This window comes from Eublepharis macularius, chromosome 15, assembly GCF_028583425.1.
Source record: "Eublepharis macularius isolate TG4126 chromosome 15, MPM_Emac_v1.0, whole genome shotgun sequence".
NCBI lineage: Eukaryota > Metazoa > Chordata > Lepidosauria > Squamata > Eublepharidae > Eublepharis > Eublepharis macularius.
In genome coordinates this window covers 58,072,551-58,090,828 of record NC_072804.1, presented here as the reverse complement: position 1 = coordinate 58,090,828, position 18,278 = coordinate 58,072,551, and the positions used below count along the sequence as shown (strand labels likewise).

Here is an 18,278-nt window from a genome sequence, read left to right as displayed (position 1 = left end):
TCCCCCCCTTTCCTGAACTTCTTATTAGCCCAATAGAGAGAAAAGACAGGGTTTTTTTTAAAGAGCAGCTCAGGGGCAATATCTGTTAGGTGCTGGTGCTGGATGGAGACGTAACCCCCTGATCCCTGGAGCATGCCACCCATACAAATCTGTTCCGTGGCTGCTTGCATCTTGGAAATCCAGCCAAAGAGTCCCCCCAACAGAACCTGCTGTTCCCCCCCAAAGGTGCCTTCTCTCGCCGTGCATCCCAAACCCAGATGTCAGCTTCCAGTGTCGTTGTTGAATGCAAATATGGGGCCGTTTTTCAGGTGCTCAAGGGAGATCTCTCTTGCGCATTGCACATGTTCTGCAGCCTCTTTGCCTTTGCTGTTTTCCTAGACAGGTTAAATACACTTCTTAGCACATGGCTTTGCACTCTTTCCAGAAGTGCAGTTCTGCGGGGCTGCCAACTTTGGGCCAACTTTTTTCCATGTCTTCCATAATATTAAGTCTGTAGGGAACACTTTTTGATCTCTGAAATGTCTGACCCGGTAGAATATTTGGGAGCGTTAGTGTGGCCGAACCAAGATGCTTTTTCTTGTCTTCTGTGACTGGAACATCCAGATATCGATGTTAAGTCTTCTGAGCCCCACACTGTCGTCCCTGCCCCAAATCCCAGGATCAACGTCCAGCAGAACTTCTGGTCTGAGCGTGGCAGGGAACTGATTGATCTCTGCACTGATGAACTCAGCACAACTTTGCGCCTCAGCCATGCTGGCTGGAATCTCATGCAGGAGCCTTGGTCTTATGTGAATTTCGGAGTTTAGTTATGAGGGCAAAGCGTTGCCAGCTCTGGGTTGGGAGCGTGTGGCTTGGCCAAGGGAGGGACCTCCGTGGAATACAACGCCATCCAGGCCACCCTCCCAAGCAGCCATTTTCTGCAGGGGGGCTGTTCTCTGTCACCTGGGGATCAAACTGGAAGCTGGCAACGGGATCTGGCAGGACTTGGAGGGGGATAAGAAATGAACTCCCAAGCGCCTTCCCTGTGACTTCCAGACGACATCCCACCACCTCCATTCCAGGCGGGGCTGCAGACGGTAGCCTCCCCATGGCATTACGTAATCAAAATGACCAGGGGGGATTCCATGTGACTGCATCAAAGTAGCCCGTCTCTCGTTCCTTGGGTGTGTCTTTGTGCAGCAGCTGGGAACCCCCAAGGAACAGTTCCAAGTGGGCTGCCCCTTTTGCCTCTGTGGGCAAAGCGGAGTCTGCTCCTTCAGGGAACCTCTAAGAGTCAAGAAGTTTCTGGTTATGCTCTAGAAATGCTCAGCTATGAAGACCCCTGTGGTATATGGGGATGATAGTCCAAGAGAAAGCACATTTCATCAGTGGGTGCAGGGCGTGCGCCTTTTCTCCTCCAGGCCTGGCAGGAAGGCTCCTCTTTCATCATCAGATACTTGGCACAGCCCTATTTGTGGGATCTGCCCCTGGAATATATCGATTGGGATTATGTCTTGTAAACAAGCACAGCTCTTTGTATGACCAGATGCCAATTGCCTCACTATCACTCATTAAACCTAAAAGTGAAAGGGCGAGACCGGCTGCTGTTTGGTAGTTTATCTGGGCTCTCTTCCGGGCAGCTGGCATGGAGTTCAGCGCGGTGACGGTGGCCCTTCTGGCCATTTGCCTTTCCTGCCTGCTGCTGTTTCGGAAGGGGAAAGGACAGGGCACAGGGGGCCGCTTGCCCCCCGGACCGCGCCCGCTCCCCATCGTGGGCAACCTGTTCCAGCTGGATCCTAAGAACATGGTCAAGTCCCTCTTGGCGGTAAGGCTGGCCTTCGTGTGAAATGGCCTTGCGGCCCTACTTCTGGAGGAAAGAGCATCACGGCCATGGGAGGGACAAAGCACAGACTTGGGGTTGGAATGTGATTGTTCGGCAGGGATCGGGTGATGGAACATGTTGTGGGAAGGTGCTCAGCAAAGCCATTCTGAGAAGGGCTAGACAGAATTTGATTCTCTAGGGTGCTATGGTTTTATTTCTTGTACTGCTGCAAAATTTCTGGTAGAGGGTTTTTCTTTGCCTCAGTTTGTACACAGTGGTTAGAGAAAGGCAGGGCCTTTTTTCAGCGGGAACGCAGTGGGATGGAGTTCCTTTTGAAAATGGTCACACGGCCGGTGGCCCCGCCCCAGATCCCCCTGGAGATCGGGGGCGGGGCCACCGGCCATGTGACCATTTTCACCAAGGGCGATTTAAAGTTTAAAAAACTCCCCCCTTGTTGCAGCTGACCCAAAGTGACGTCATTGTGCAGTCCTGAGTTCCACCACCTCTTTCCCCAGAAAAAAACACCCTGGAGAAGGGTAAGACAAAATGTGTTTCCTTGTGTCTTTCCAGCTAAGAGAGAGATACGGCTCCGTTTACACCGTCTACCTGGGCTCCCAGCCTTTCGTGGTGCTGTGTGGCTACCAGGCTGTGAAGGAGGCCCTGGTGGACCGAGGCGAGGACTTTGGCGGGCGCGGCGACTTCCCAGCTCTATTCCGATTCACCCAAGGGGATGGTGAGCATCTTGGCTTCTCCTCCAGAAAGGCTGGGCTGCCCACTGTGGCTCCTCTGGGGGTCCTTATCTATGACAAACAGATCCCAGCCTCTCGGGCATGCACACCTTCTGGAGCCGAACCATCAGTGATTCCTCTAACCTCAGTGTTCTCTCTGGCTGGCCCCAGGTATTGTTTTTGCTAATGGAGAAAAATGGAAAGTGTTGCGGCGTTTCGCTTTACAAACATTACGCCATTTGGGGATGGGCAGGCGCAGCCTTGAGGAGAGGATCCAAGCGGAGGCCCAGTGCGTGGTGGAAGAGCTGGCCAAGACCAAAGGTGGGTGCGTGCAGGGAGTGTGGGAGCAGCACGCCTGTTGTGACGGTGGCAGCCGTTCGTGGCCTAGCAGGCTCCTGGCCACAGTGGGGGGTTGCGTGGGGGGGGTGTTAGCTGACCATGGCGGAGGGGCTGTTCTTCCGCTTTCGGGAGGGGCTGTGCTCCCCTGTAAAGGTCAGCACTGTGGGTTGGGGGGATGTTCAATATGCTTACCAGGTGGGATGCCCGGGAGGGGGCCATGGCATGGAGCACTTCCCCCCCACTCAGATGAGAGCAACTGTGCTCGACGCAGGGACGGGAGCTTTGTCACCGGCACCCATGCCCTGTATAAACGTTTAGTGGCTCTGTGGGCCAAATCTGTGTGTGTGTGATCTGAAGTCCGTGCACAAACTTTGGTCCCTTCTCAATGCATCTTTAATGAGCGCCTGTGAAACCAAAATGCATCTAATAAATTAACTAGTGCAGTGCCGGCCAGCCAATTCATCAGTGTACAGCGCAATCCTAAGAAGCGCTGTTGTGGAGGTGTACAGATACCCGTGTCTCCTCAGTGGCGCTAGGCTGCTCCTTAAGCACTTTCCACAGCAAAATATGCCAACGGGCAAACCTGGCCAGGCACAGGCAGCAGGGCAAGCTCTCCAGTCCCTGTCATGTCTGAGCCCCATCCATGCCAATTTTGAGTCTGTTGTGCTGAACAATATGTATCCTGCTGTAACTCAATATCACTTTGCTAGTGTCATAACTATTTCTTTCTCAGGCGTTCACAGGTGTTTGTATGTTGGACTGTAACAGCTTCCAGTGTTTATGACCTTGTGTTCCTTCCCAGACTTTGCCATGTCTTGTTTCCTAGTAGCTCAAGTTGATATCACAAATATGTGGAACATTCTCACACCAGGAGAGTGCCAAAGCTTTGTTTAGGGTTGGGAGGGAGGAAAGGAGCAGACTCGAATGTCAAAAGAGAAGTTTCTCTCACATGATGTCGTTCCTATCAACTTCTACTCTTGCTGCTTAGAGGTCTACCTTGCTTCAAATTAGTCCTATTGACCTGTATATGGAAATGATCTGATTTCTGAATAAAAGCCATTTGACCAAGAACCTGTGTCTTGCTGCAGTGGTCCAGGGATCTGCCTGCTGTATCCTGTCATCGATAGTCTGACAGTCCCCACAGAAACACGGGCAGCATCCACGAATCACAAAACAGTTGCTGTTGACAGCTCTGTGAGTGGCAGCTGCAGGCGGAGGCAATCTCCGCCATCGAATTCAGCCACTGCCTCTCATTGCTACTCCCCCAGCCCAAGCCAGCAGGCAGGGTGGAAGGAGCTCGTGACTGCAGCACCCCGACAGAGGCGCCTGGCTTGAGAGGCCCCCCCTCCCAGAAGGGACACACACACCCCGCAGCAGACAGGGTGAGGTGAGCTGGCAGCAAAAGCCCCACCCACTCACAGGCGCTCCTGTTCTAAGCCACCCCCGCCCTTGGAAAAGTAAATACCGAAAAGCAAAGGGGCCGAAAAAACCTAGAACTCACAGCACCCCCCCCAATCCTAGTGCCAGGAGAGGAGGTTACCCCAAGGTGACTCTGATGTCACCACCTGCGTCTTGGGGGGGGCAGAGAACACCACGTTTGTTAGTATGGCTCAGTGGAAAGGTGCAGGGATCGCAAGGCTGGGGCTCTTGGTTCAACCTTCACTTGGGAGAAGGAAGAGGAAGGCTAAAGCCCCGGGTCTGACACACACACCCTGCAAACGGCAAAAGGGGGTCAGGATGGCCTAGATGACACCCCCCCCCCCAGATGCATCTCCTTGACTGGGATGTGGCTCCACGACTCCCCCTCTGCTGCACCCGTGCGTTGCCCGTGGCCCACTCCCATGCACTAACAACCTGCATGGCTTATCAGATGGCAACAGTGCCATCCCACAAGCACGAGAAGACGACACTATCTTCTGCGTTCTTTTCTCAATGTTCCACGGTGTTCCGGATGAAGGTAAGCAGTGTGGAAACGGCCCCTGTCTCCTTTAGGCTAATTCCCCCAACTAATTAAGAGACCGCTGGTTTGTGTAAGATGCTGAGCCTTCCCCAGCGCCGCATGCTTGTGAGCGAGGCAGACTCCCAGGTGCAACTGCTGCCTGAGGATGGCTGCTCCCGGGGCCAGGCTGGAGACAGGGTCTGCTCGGAGCGACAGGAACCGCAGGGGCCACACACCTGGGCCTCTCGTCCTAGGAGGGAAGAGAGCTGTGCTGCGTTGGCAAAGGGTGCAACCTCCGTTTCAGCTGCAGCCAAGTCTGCAGTGCCCTGGGAAGAATCATAGCTGCATGCTGGGTGGGATGTGGGGGGGGGAGCCGGGAGCCCCCACTGAGGCAGAGGCTGCTGCTGCTCTCCCAAATAACTCCTGTGCATCCAGCCTGCGAGTGCCCCGCGGGCGCTGGAGGTGGACTTGCGGCGGCTGCTGCGGCTGCGGCGGCTGCGGCTGCTTCATTGGGCTTTGATCCTGCCAGGGAACCAGTCCCAGAGTGGCCTGGCCACCTTGTTGAGGGGCACAGAGGGGCAGCTCCCAGCCACCCCCAACCTCTGCCCAAAGGGGGGGCTCCAGTTGAGGGAGTCGGCAAACAGTCCGGTGGTGGGCTGCAGGCATCCCCTCCCCCCCTCCAGAGCAGCAGTGTCGAGTTGCTTGCCTGGGCACTGTCAGACAGGGGCACGGTGCCTAGAGGGCCAGGCTCAGAGCATTCCCCTCCCCCAACCCACCTCTGGCCGCACTTGTGGAGGCCACCCTCTCGGGGGAGGTGCAAGGGGAATGAGGGGAGAGGGACGCGGACGAGGGAGCTGGACAGGCGGATCTTCCGCTCTTGCTTACCTGTCCGTGCCTCCTTGCCCCTTGGAGCCGAGCCTCTGGAACCTGTTTGGGGCCCGCAGTGAGAGAAGTTAGTCAAACGTTTGGGACTTTGCTGTCCCTCCGGGGGTGTGTGTGTGTGTGTGTGTGCGCCAAGTGTTCCCCCAGTTTTCCAAAGTACCCACTGCACAGTAAGTACAGGGCACGGCACCGGGCTCTGGCTCGGGGCTCCCCTGCCGTGCCCTGCACTTGCTGTGTTCAGGGTTGGCCTGCCCATGGTTTATGTAGGGTGTGGGGGCTCTGGAGGGGGCTTGGCCATTGCCGGCGCTGGAAGGGATTGGTCTCGGCTGGAGTCGGCATCCTGTGCTCCTCTGAGCCATTTGGGTGGGGCTTTACATGGGCGGGGGGGGGGGGTTACTCCTCTTTTGCATGGAAGCCTATGTGCTATGCCATCTTTTTCATGGCTTACCAGTCCACTGCTGTTTGGGGGCATTACCTAGCCTGGAGAGGCTTAGGGAGCCGACTAACTCCCAGCCCACCCCCTTGGCCCTGCCAGTCCCATGTTGGTGCAGGGCTTTACACTTGAGGCTCGCTAGCAGCTGGCTGCGGCAGGGCATCAGCGGTGCTGTCAGGGCACAGTGCCAGCATGCACTCAGGCCTACGTAGGTGCAAAGGCAAGTCGACTACCTGAGCAGCACTTTTGGCTCTCCCGCGTAGAATGGCTCCGTCAAATGTGTTGATATCCTTATCCAGTCCAGCAGCATCACAGCTGCCTGCACGCTGGCGAGTTAAAAGTGGAGTGCAGACTTCAAAATATGTATATTCATTTTGTTTCAGGATTTTGGCGAGGTTGTGCTTTTCATTATCCCAGATTTGTGGAAGTGTTGCTGGATTCCATTTCAAGCACCTTTTCTGGGTTCCTGAAGTTCAATCAAAGCCGCTTTGTTATTTTTGCTGTGCCCCTCCCAGGGGCAGCACAAGTGGGAAGGGATGAGGAGAGAGAGAGAGATGAAGCCCCCCCCCCCGCCCACAAACTCTGTTTCATTGTGAGCAAGCCCTTTACATTTTACAGGGCCATTATTTTCTATGGGAGGGTAGACTTGGAGGCCTTTAAAATGTAGAGTGCAGGAACATCCGAGCAGATGTTTGCTGGGGGCACGTCCTCCCTTCTCTTCCCCACTGTTGCCCCTCCCAGAACTTGCCAGTCCTGAAATCCCAGAAGATAAGTGATCATCGCTGGTGGCATTTCAGGAGAACTGGAGGTCATTTCAGGCATCCTTGAGCTGACCCAAAAGAGCTACTTCGGGGTTTATTTTTGGCTCAGGTGTACACAAATGCACACGCCTAGTTAAATGCCCATTGAACCCTCGCAAGGGGTCCCTGGTTCACTCTGTGCCTTTGGGTGTTTCCCCAGTGGAGCCCATTGATGCCACTTCCCTAATAAGCCGCGCCGTCTCCAATACGATCTGTTCCATCATCTTCGGGGATCGGTTTGACTATGAGGACCAGAAATTCCTCGCTTTGGTTGGTCTGATGATTGACAACTTCCACTTGCTGAGCTCCTGCTGGGGACAGGTGAGTGCTGGCTGCTCTCTTAGATGGATCGAAAAGGGCAGGAGACCAATTCAGTGAGAAGAGGTCCATCACAGGCTAAAAGGAACCTCCATGTTCAGAGGTTGTCTATCTGTGCATCACACTTGTTGGGAGGTAACAAAATCAGCCTTTGACATCAGGGCCCTGCTGTTTAGCTTTCCAGGTGGCAGCTGGCTGACCGCAGTGGGAAATGGCATGGTGGACCCTTGGTTTGATCCAGCGGGGCTTGTTATAAGTGACAAACCCTCTAAGAGGCACATGCGGACCGACAGGTGCTGCTTCCCCCTCTTGTTTTGTGGTGCAAACACTATGTAGGAGCTGAAAACTGTGTGGCAGATTGTAGAGCTAGTGGGCAGAATTTAAGAGTTGGGGTGGAAAAGATGCAGCCTGCTTCACTGGCCGCCTCATCCTAAATGTGCACTCTCAGGCCAGGTTATCTCCTCCAGATGTGCCAAATTCGATCACACTCCCTCTCCCCCCTTCTTTGTGTTGCCCGTGAGCCTTCTTGTGGTGCTCGCAGTGGTCGCAGGCCCCACAACACGTTTCCATAGCTCCTTATTGCTCACGCATGAATATCAGACACATGCTCAGAAGCATATCTGAGAACACGGCACCTGGGACTGAACAAATGGTTGTGTTGCTGTTAGCCACAGCTTAGAAGCTTTGTATTGGCTCAATCAGAAATATGTGCTGCCCCTTTAAGAATATGATTCATGGGAACTGTAGTGCTACACTCCTTCCTAAGGAGAGCGAGACATTTGAGACTTTAATTGCATATCTTCCTGGTTTAGTGTGAGTTTTATTATCCTATTCCTGTCTTTGTTGTAATTTCTTCACTCTCTCAAGCAAGGATGGAAAGCCACCATGACTTTTTACTGCTTGTACTTCAATAGATCGGGCTAAATAAAGATGTATCTGCTCAGTCTGAACCATGCCCGCACTGCTGCTTTGAACTGTGAGTGGGATCCCTTAAGAGGCTAGATTTAAAGACAGCGCATTGAAATTGTCCAGGAACAACTTGTAAGTTGCTCCCGGAATAACCTTGGGAACTATCCACAGTCCCCATCCTGAGTTCCTCTTGACTTCTGCTTCATGAGACGTGTCCGTGCTACTACAGAATGGAGCAAGATGTCCTTGAGGAACCCTCCAGAACTGCCAGATCTGTTTTCCTCCTCCTCCTCCTCCTCCTCCTCATACCTTTGCCACCATTTTTAAAGAGCATTTTCCAGAGGGAACGGGATCATTTGGTATGGCTTTTAATAACTGAGTATTGGGAGCTATGCCCTAATTTTAAGAGAGTTCTTTAAAACTTTGACTGGTGTTTTACTTTTAGGAGGTGATTGGGTTGTACGTGGGGCCTGATGCTCATTGATTCTTTCGGGGAGGTGCTCATTAGAAATTCAGCTAAAAGTGAATGAGACTGTGGATCCAGCACTCCCGGCTCCATCGGCCGGCAGAGGCATCCTCTGCTCTCCCTAAAGCGCCTGCGCCTGCTCACTGACACACACACACACACACCCAAGTGTGGCATATCTGGACCCAGACGTTGCTTCTTCCTCTCTGCAGATGTACAACGTCTTCCCTCGTTTCATGTCTTACCTGCCTGCACCACAGAAGAGATACTTCAAGAATTTGGAGAAGTTGCGCCTTTTCATTCTGGACATGGTCAAGGTGCACCAAGAGACCCTGGACCCCAGTTTTCCTCGTGATTTCATGGATTGCTTCCTTCTTGAAATGCAGCAGGTGTGCAGAGGGGATCAGGTTACACTCGAGGGCCTAATTCTGCTGCCTGGTTCCTAAAAACTTCCGGACTGAGGGGCAGGGAAGGGTTGGCATGTCTGCCGGAGTCTAAGAGAAGGGGTCCCGGTTCCCTCCAGCATTTCTACCTGCCTCTGAGGCTTTTGATAGTGAGTGATCTCTGAGGTGAGGCAGGAGCTATGCACATCTGTTTCATGCAATGGTTGTTGGTGCGTGAGTTTGAATTGCTGTAGTGCTGGTGAGAACTGGTATTGTCAAGCTGCCTTGAGCTCCCATTAATGGGTAGGGTCAGGGCTCATTTCGAGGGGGAATGCGCAGGAACACAGTTCCAGCAGTTCCCCAAAGAGGTCACATGCCAGGTGGCCCCGCCCACCTGACTCTTGGCCATTTTGGGCCCGTTTCAGCCTGGATTGGGGCCAAAATGGCCTGGATCGGGCCTCTAACAGGTGGTAGATCACTCTCCCACTCAGCAGTGGCCTGATCCTGACCATTTTGGGCCCATTTTCTGCCATTTTCGGCCCCCTTTTGCCATTTTGGGCCCAATTTCAGCCCTGAATGGCCAGGATTGGGTCCAAAACAGCCAGGATAGGTGATATCAGGGGGTGTGGCATATGCAAATCACTTATGCAAATGGCACACTTCCGGTGATGGCAAGGGGTGTGGCATATGCTAATGAGTTATGCGAATAAGTTCCTCCAGCTCTTTTTCTACGAAATGACCCCTGAGTAGGGCTGCCCGGTGTCTGGTGTTCATCGGAACAGTCTGGTAATATTGGGGTTATTCAGGGGGAACTCAGTTAAAATACCAGACATATAAATGTCTAGTATTTTTGTGCATGGGGGAGGATGCAGAACTGACATTGCTACCCCGTCTCATACTGAATATCATTTCTACTAGTGAGAGCCAGTTTGGTGTAGTGGTTAGGAGCGCGGGACTCTAATCTGGAGAGCCAGGTTTGATTCCCCACTCCTCCGCTTGAAGCCAGCTGGGTGACCTTGGGTTAGTCACAGCTTCTAGCTCTCTCAGCCTCACCCACTTCACAGGGTGTTTTGTTGTGGGGATAATAATAACATACTTAGTAAACTGCTCTGAGTGGGTGCTAAGTCATCCTGAAGGGCGATATATAAATCAAATGTTGTTGTTGTTGTTATTATTAGAAACAATGTGGCATGGGGCTCCCTGGGCTGTTGGCTGGTCCTGACAGGTGACCTGCGTGCCCCATGGGTGAAACCAGGACACAATCTTAAGTCAGTCCATCATTTCAGACTCATTCAAGGAGTGAAATGTCACATCTTCCAAAGAAAATCCACATGGTAGTAAAGCCCTACAGATTTTAAAATGAATTCTTTCTTGTGCAGCTAGTCCAGTAGACACAAGATTATAAAGAGATATTCCCAAAGTCATATCTGATGATCAAGGGCTTGATGTGCTTCTAGATCTTAGTGGCACAGACAGCCAAGTTTATTCTGGATGTCAATCACCCACCATCTCCGTGCACATGTATAGGACGTTGTCTCTCCCTCTGTCCCGGTAGGAAAAGGAGGACCCCCTCACATACTTCCATGTGAACTCCCTCGTGATGACCACCCACAACCTTTTCTTTGCGGGCACTGAGACAACCAGCACCGCCCTTCGCTATGGGATCCTCATCCTCTTGAAGTACCCTGAAATGCAGGGTGAGATGGGAAAGTTATCCTCCTGGGCATGTGAAGGCCAAGTCGGGCCCAGGCGTTGCTGTACTCTGCCTTGTTCCACTGTCGCTTTCTCCTCTGCTTGTCCGCAGCCAAGGTCTACAAAGAGATCCTCCGGGTTGTTGGCCCTCATCGTAGCCCGTCACTTGAGGATCGGGTGCATTTGCCTTATACTGATGCCGTGATCCATGAGATCCTGCGCTTCGCGGATGTCGTCCCGATGGGCCTCCCCCATGCTGTTACAAGAGATGCTCATTTTCACGGCTATGTAATCCCTAAGGTATATGAAAAAGGCTTTTTGCCTCAAAGTTTTTCACTTTTCTTTGAAAGTTTCAGAGGAAAGAGCAGATGGTAGAAGTGGCAGAAGTGGCCTACTTGCAGCCAGGGCTTTTTTTCAGCGGGAACGCGGTGGAACGGAGTCCCGGCACCTCTTAAAAATATTCGTCAAGAGCACGTGGAAATAATATTATTTCAAAGAATCCTGTGTGCTTCTCCCTCATTTCCCTCTTGAGATTCTGCCACCTCTTTTCCCAGAACGCCCCCCCCCCTTGCGTGCAGCTCTCCCTGGCTCAGGACACTGGACTCACCCCTTCCCATTTATCCTGACTGTGTCGCACGGGCGTGTCTATCTTCTCATCTGTGTGACAGCACTGAGATGCCACCTTGGTTTCAGAGGCCCAGTTCACATGTCTGTTTGCTGAAGGGGGGGGTGGGGGGTGGGGGTCAGCAGTTTACGTGCAGCAGCTCCCCTGGGCCGGAGGCACTTTCAACCAAGGTAGCCCACGGCACTGATTTCAGCCGCAGCAGAAGCAAATGGATGACTTTGGCAGCAGTAGGAGGAACAAAAACGAGGAAGGAACAGGAAGCTGCGCTTTCCCCGTTGCCAGTGCACCGCCTTTTCTATTTTGCATGGAAATCTTTCAAAAACAAGATGGTGCCTACGGGGCCTAAAGGTTCCCGAGTGAGGCATTTTCTTCCCCACTAGAGCCAAAGGAAGGAAGAGGGGACCTCTGACACAGCCTGATACTGTCTCCAGAGATGGGAACAAATCACGGCAGGTAACGGGAGATGGGAAAAGCCTAATCAGCATTCTTGTTCTTTATATTTAGACATGGAACAATCCGTGTTTAAAAGAAGTTTTGAAAGATTTATGATGCAATTTAGAATAACAGAAGTCTGGGTTTAGATTGAAGCACTTCTGCATCACATAACATGGTTAGAGAGTCATAGGCTGTACAAGAAGATCAGAATAAAAGGGTGCAAGTCTACAGAACCCAACAAGGAGAGTGGTTTACTAGGATGCTCGATGAACTGTCTGAACTGCAGGGCAGCTCCGTGTTCACACCTGCTTGCTTCCCCTCCTCCCTCCTCACTAGGGCACCAACATTCTGCCTCTTCTTTACTCTGTACATAAAGACATTGCCCAGTTCCAAAACCCTGAAACATTTGACCCTAGCAACTTCCTGGATGAGGACGGAGTCTTCCGTCGGCATGATGCTTTCGCGCCTTTCTCTGCAGGTGAGTTCTATGTTGAATGATGGCAAGAGAGTTAGGGGTCATGCAAGGACACAAGTGGGAATCCCTGGCCACGTTCTCAAGAGCAGGAGGTTGTGGAGGGACGGCTTGTGTTCACCACAGAATGCAGCCAATATTGCTGTTGCATTTTTCTTCTAAGTGTTGTGGGAGGTTAAACTGAAGCTGGGGTTTTCCAAGTAAGGCCCCAGTGGATATCAGAGGGAAGTACAGAAAGACCTTTCCGGAATCCAGATACGGAGAGATGGCTGGAGGGAGGAGGAGCCCAGGAAAAGCTATTTTGGCTTCATGATCTAAGTTGTGGGTCTTGACCCGTGTTGCTCTCTCTTGTTCCTGTCCAAAGGCATTCAGAAAGCTGCCTTTGTTTCTGCCTTTCTGTGCTGTGCCTCTAATTCCACCCTCCCCGCAGGGAAGCGGGCGTGTCTGGGACAGGCGCTGGCTCGCATGGAGATGTTCCTCTTCCTCACCACCCTCGTGCAGCGCTTCGCCCTCCAGCCCGTGGTTCCCCCAGAGGAAATCGACCTCTCGCCACTGACGAGCAATGTGGGGAATATCCCTCGTCCATATGAATTCCGGGCTGTCCCCCGCTGAGATGCCGCAGTGTTCCCCGTGGGCCACGGCCCTTCCTTTGGTGGCCATGAAACCACTGCTGAGTTGGAGGCTGAAGCAAGATGAAGAAGGGTCATCATGGGAGGGGGCAGAGCGAGTCAACAGAGGAGGGGGCCGGCCTGGTGCATCAAAGAATGGTCTTCCTTAGGGTGGTGGGATAAGCCATGAGGCAGGAGTGCCCATCTTGCCAGCTGGGGTGGAGGGTTCCTTCCTTCGGCCATCCTGCTCTGCCCATTCCTTGGCGCTGGGTGGTTGTGCATAGAGAAGATGTGCCCAGAGCACTGAAGGAAAACACAAGACGATGCTTCCTCTGTGGCCGGGCTATGCTGGGCAAGTTCTCTTTTGGGAACGCCAGACATCATTACAGCCAAAAGCTTCTCCGCGGTCAAGAGAGACTGTTCCTCTGTGCTATGTCAGATGAAAAGCATCCCGTTTGAATGTTTCTCTTTGGCTGCAAATGATGGGAACGGAAAGGGACATTTGAATGTTCAGAACTTTATTCCTTTCTTTGGAAGCAGGGCCAGCAATGCTTTGAGAATGTAACGCTTTCTACAAAGGGGACTCCAAAATGTAGACTAGAATAGCACTGTCCTGTGACATTAACCAATAAACTGTACAAAACGTGCCTGGTTGCCTTCCCCACCGTCCTGTCCATGTGGCACTGGGCTCCCTAATGCAGAACTGGTGACCCAGGGAGAGGAGGAGGCTGGGCGACTCGCCTGGGCGGCTGAGGGCAGCTGCGGTGTAAGAAGCAATGACTGGGAGACGCCACGGCAAAGACCAGGCCGCCCCTGTGCACCATCGCAGGGCGGCGGAGCTCCCGCTATGTAATGGAGCTCTGGTGTGGCTTCCGATTTATGTATTTATTTTTAGTTATATTTCATTTTTCTTTTTTTAAACATTTTATTTTATTGAGTAAAAAAGGGATACAAAAAGAAAGAAGGGGGGAGGAAAAAGTTAATAAGGTCAAGAAGATTTTGCAACTTATTGCTACAAGAATTCTTAGAATACAGAGTGCACAAAAACTTAATCTTTTTAAATATTTATCCATATAGCAATAAAGATTGCAACTGTTAAGTCCCATTACTATGTATTATTCCTCTATACTGCACATACTATTTTTAATTATATTTCATTTATACCTCACCTTTCTCCCCAACAGGGACCCAAAGCAGTTTACATCAGTCTCCTCCATTTTATTCTCACAACAGCCCTGTGAGGTGCTTTAAGCTGAGGGCATGTGACTGCTTCCAGATCACCCAGACACGGCAGAAATCACAGATGGGCTGCCCAGACCCCACTCTGATGCTCCACCCACCACATCACTTTGGCTCTCAGTTCCGTGGGGAGGGGCGGGTGTTCAGGCAAGGTGACGGGGAGGGGGGGGGCTGCTGGGCTGCTCCTTGGGATGGCAGCCAGGGCCGGCGCGCCCATTGAGGCCAGGTAGGTGGTGGCCTCAGGTGCGGGATGCCGGAGGGAGCGCTGGAGGAGGCGCGGGGGGCGGGAGCACGTGCCACAGAGCTCTACTATCCCTCCTGCCCCGCGCCGCCCCCTTCCAACTCCATCTCTCTTTTTTCTAGCCATGGTGGAGGTGGACGGAGCCCCGCTGAGGCTGCAGCTCTGCGACACCGCGGGGCAGGTAAAGGGGGGATGTGTGTGTGTTGGGGGGGCCCGGGCGGCCGTCGGCTGCCCTTGCCCTTTGCTTCGCACACAGGAGGAGTTAGACGGGCTGCGCCGGCAGTGCTACTTGCACGCCGCCGGCAGGCCACCCGCTCACCAAGCTGCCCGCTGCAGTGATTGGGGCTGCTGGCGGCATGTGCGTACGCGCTCTGTGATGATGTCATCACGCGCGTGCGGTGGGGTGCCCGGCCGGCCGGTCACGAGCGCCAGAAACCCTTGCGCCGCCCCTGATGGCAGCGTGCAATGGAAGTGCAGGGAGAGTGCAGCCCCCCCTCCAATGAGATGGCAAGTTCCTGGCAGGGAATCTCTTTGATCCCATTTGGCTCCTTTGTCACAGCAGAATTTGTGAAGCTGCGAGAATACTTACATTCTAAGTATCTTTGAGAGAGAGAGAGAGAGAGAGAGATCAACCGAATACTAGTAAGGCCGAATCCACACGTCTCAAGTTTTCCGCTTTTTTCCCGCCCATTATTCGCTTCTCAGAGGGCTGTTCACATACTCTTACCTCAATCCCGCCATTCTCTCGCATCTTTGCGCCTCAGACGAATTCGTCATGCGTTCAAATGCTTCTCTTGCGTGGTTCTCACCGTGGATGTGGACAAATACAAGCGTTCCACAAGGAGACCCCCCCCCCTTCAAACCACCCCACTTCCGTGTTTGCAGCCTTTCCGGAACACCATCCCTCTTTGCCCTGCAATTATCAAGCTTTTCCACTCTCTCCACAGCATGCCTGCCTGCCCGCCCTCCCCCCCCCTTTTTAAAGGGGACTTTCCCAGCGTTGTTGCACAATCCCGGCCATAAATCTTAATCAGGGTGCTCCAAAATCCCCACGGAGACATCAAGGGGTGGCGTCATTTCCATTTCCATGTCATTTTTAGGATGCCGGACAGTTGGAAATATCGGTGACTGTTAAAATTAATTTTTTTTAACTGTTGAAATTACCGTTATAGCAGAAATCCATCGTTCTAACATTACATTCAAGCATCAAATAATTAGTCTGCTCATTTGGAGAGTTTGGATCTCCCCCACCTTAAATATCAGTTCAAATTAGCTCACCAGAATAATGGTCCAATGGATTTCAAAGAAGAAGGCATAGAATAACATTAACCAATCACAGGCATCATAGGGGTGTGGCCTCGCCATAGCAATTTAGCAAAAAAACACTATAGTGGAAATCTGATGAAAAAATGAAAAAAAATATGAACGTGATGTTGTCATCGGTGATGGCAGCTCTAAACCCGCCCCATATTGTGGACGAAGTATAGCGCGAGGCAGCGGCAGTAAGAGAAGGGATGTGAACACAGACTGGGACATTGCGGGATAGAATCCAGCGCGATTAATGCACATGAAAAGCGGAAGGTAGGGAAGTGTGGATTCGGCCTAATACTCGGATGAAATTGTAGCAATTGGAGGCGGAGCTCCAACGGCAGTATTTGGGTTCTGTTTCTAGATACCTTTATGCAAGGGAGTGGCTTGAGTGGAGCTGAGATGATTTTTCTCATTTAAGATTTCTCTTGGGCTTTAAAATGGGAGAAATGAGAGGTATCTTTAAAAGACACGTATTCTATCGCTTTAGTTAGAAGCAAGTCTAAAAAGCTCTGGGAGTTTTCTGGTTCCTATATGAAATAATGGGGAAATGTAGAGAAGAAAACCAGGGCCGTACAAGGTCAATGAAATATAGTGCACGAAAACCGCTTGACTACAATCCCTTTGGTCTGTTAATTCATTTGTAAATCTGAGCTTGTGAAGAAGGAAGGTTGGGAATCTCTCTGGTGCCACGCTGGGTGGCAAAAGGCACAGAGCGAGAAAAAACGTGTTGTGTATAACAAATAGCAGCAGCTGCCATGCCCCCCCCACCCCAGAGGCTGTGAACTGGAGTTGGGAAAGGAAGTGAAGAAATTCCCCCTTCCCTCTCTGACGACTGCAGACCCTTCCTGGAGCTCCCTGGGAAGAGAAACAGTCCTGGGATGGGCGGTCGCTGTCTTGAGTGCTGAAGGCGGATGCCTCTTGGGCTTTGAGGAGGAAGCGGTCAGTGAAATCCCACAGGCTGTTTTCCCATTCTGCCCCTTGCCTTCTGCCCTCCCTTGGCAATCAGTTGCAGCAGCCCCCCCCCCGAAGCCCCTGCAGCCCTGACTCCAGAGGTGACGAGGGTGCAATGAAGGCAGAGGGCACTTACCCTGTTCTCTCCTAATCTATTTTATCCTCACAACAACCCTATCAGGTAGGTTAAAAGCCACGAGTGGGGTGGGAATAAAGTACGGGCATGTGCTGGGCATCCTTGACTTTTGCCCAGGGCCGTCTGGTGGGGGATCTGCCCGCCAGGGCTGGTGTGGCCTAAAGTGCACACAGTGGTGGTGGCAATTCATGGCCTGCCCCTTTCTCTGCCTCCCACTCAGCAGACCGCCTTGCAAACAGCGTGGCCCCTGCAAGGTCAACCAGTTTTTATCAAGAGTGTCTGGTATTTTTGTTGCGTACATCTGGCAACCCCAACCACTGGGTGGGGATGAGGCAAGAAGAGGAGGGGGTCAGATCCCATAAAGGCAAAGCCCACCTTTTGCCCAGTAGGAAACGAAAAGGGAGACGCCAGACAACACCCCCCCCCCCAACACACCGTCGGGAACAGCAGCTTAACCACGCCCCCCTCCAAGCACAGGAACAAGGGCACATGCCGAGCGTCAGGCACCACCTACCCCACCTGGCCGCAGTTCTGCCATAGGGCAGCAAGAGGACCCAGTGTACCTACGGGCCCCATTCACGCACCAGGTGGAGCAAGCGGCGGAAGAGCTCCAGGCACAGTGGAGACCTCGGCCACAGCCCTTCCAGGTTGGCTGCTTCCCACCCCATGAGCATTTGGGCTGATAATCTCCCACGAAGCAGCCTCCTGTTGCTCTCAGGGGCTTACTGCCACCCACCCACCTACCCCCCAGCCAGCCAGTCAGCCAGCCAGCCAGCCGCCTCCATCCACTTTCCCAACCTCTGCCAAGAAGCCTGCATGGCTTACAAGACGCCAGCAACGATCTCGTGGTGTGCGCCCACCCAAGGAGCCTTCGTCTGCCCCTTGCATCGTGACCCAGCCCTTTGATGGCACCCTCCAGGCTCCCCCATACTGAGGAGAGCGGCCAGGAGCCAAACACTCTTTTCTTACCAAGCCCAAACAGAGCAGAGACAGGTGAGGAGCATTCCATATATTTATTGCTCCAGGAACATGGAAACCAAGCCAGGGAAATGGGTTCGTTCTCCCTCTCGTTCTCCTGAGGCTCCGGTGCCTAGGCAACCTGCAGCGATGAGCCGCAGAGTCACAGGCAGAGCTGTCTGATCACTGCCTGCCCACGAGTAGGACAGCTGAAGTGGTCAAGCTGCTGTCTGCGGGGCTGTCTCGTTGGCCCACATTCACAGAATCATAGAGCTGGAAGGGATCCCCTGGGGTCATCTAGTCCAGCCCCTGTTCAACGTGGGAGATTCCTAGCTATCCCTCTCACTCCCCCTGTGAGCCCTGCTCTGTTCCCAGAGGAAGGCAAAACCCTCCAGGATCCCCATTCCGTGTGGCCCGGAGGAGAATTCCTTCCTGACCACAAGGTGGCAATCAGCATTAGGTCCACGAGAGCCTCGGACTGGCCCACCCCTTCTTGCACTCCCTCTCTCAATCTCTGTACATTCATAGTACCAGTGCAGTCTCGAGGCCTGCTGTGCTGTCGGCACTCATGTGCCCACTTACCTCTGGCGCCGCTTGTCCACTCTCTAAGGAC

General features: G+C 52.8%; 1 protein-coding gene across 2 annotated transcripts; it reads left to right on the top strand.

Moving 5' to 3' along the window:
* The first annotated feature begins 1,541 nt into the window (after nt 1-1,541).
* On the top strand, nt 1,542-13,859 carry LOC129343139 (cytochrome P450 2F3-like). 2 transcript variants are annotated; one of them, XM_054999176.1, is made up of 9 exons: nt 1,542-1,804; nt 2,372-2,534; nt 2,701-2,850; nt 7,083-7,243; nt 8,828-9,004; nt 10,554-10,695; nt 10,803-10,990; nt 12,127-12,228; nt 12,653-13,859. In XM_054999176.1, the coding sequence occupies exons 1-9, from the start codon at nt 1,625-1,627 to the stop codon at nt 12,776-12,778; spliced, it is 1,389 nt and encodes a 462-aa protein (XP_054855151.1). In that variant the 5' UTR covers nt 1,542-1,624; the 3' UTR covers nt 12,779-13,859. The 2 variants fall into 2 exon arrangements, with proteins under 2 accessions (XP_054855151.1, XP_054855150.1); XM_054999175.1 differs by having other exon boundaries at nt 12,087-12,228.
* Nucleotides 13,860-18,278: the final 4,419 nt, after the last annotated feature.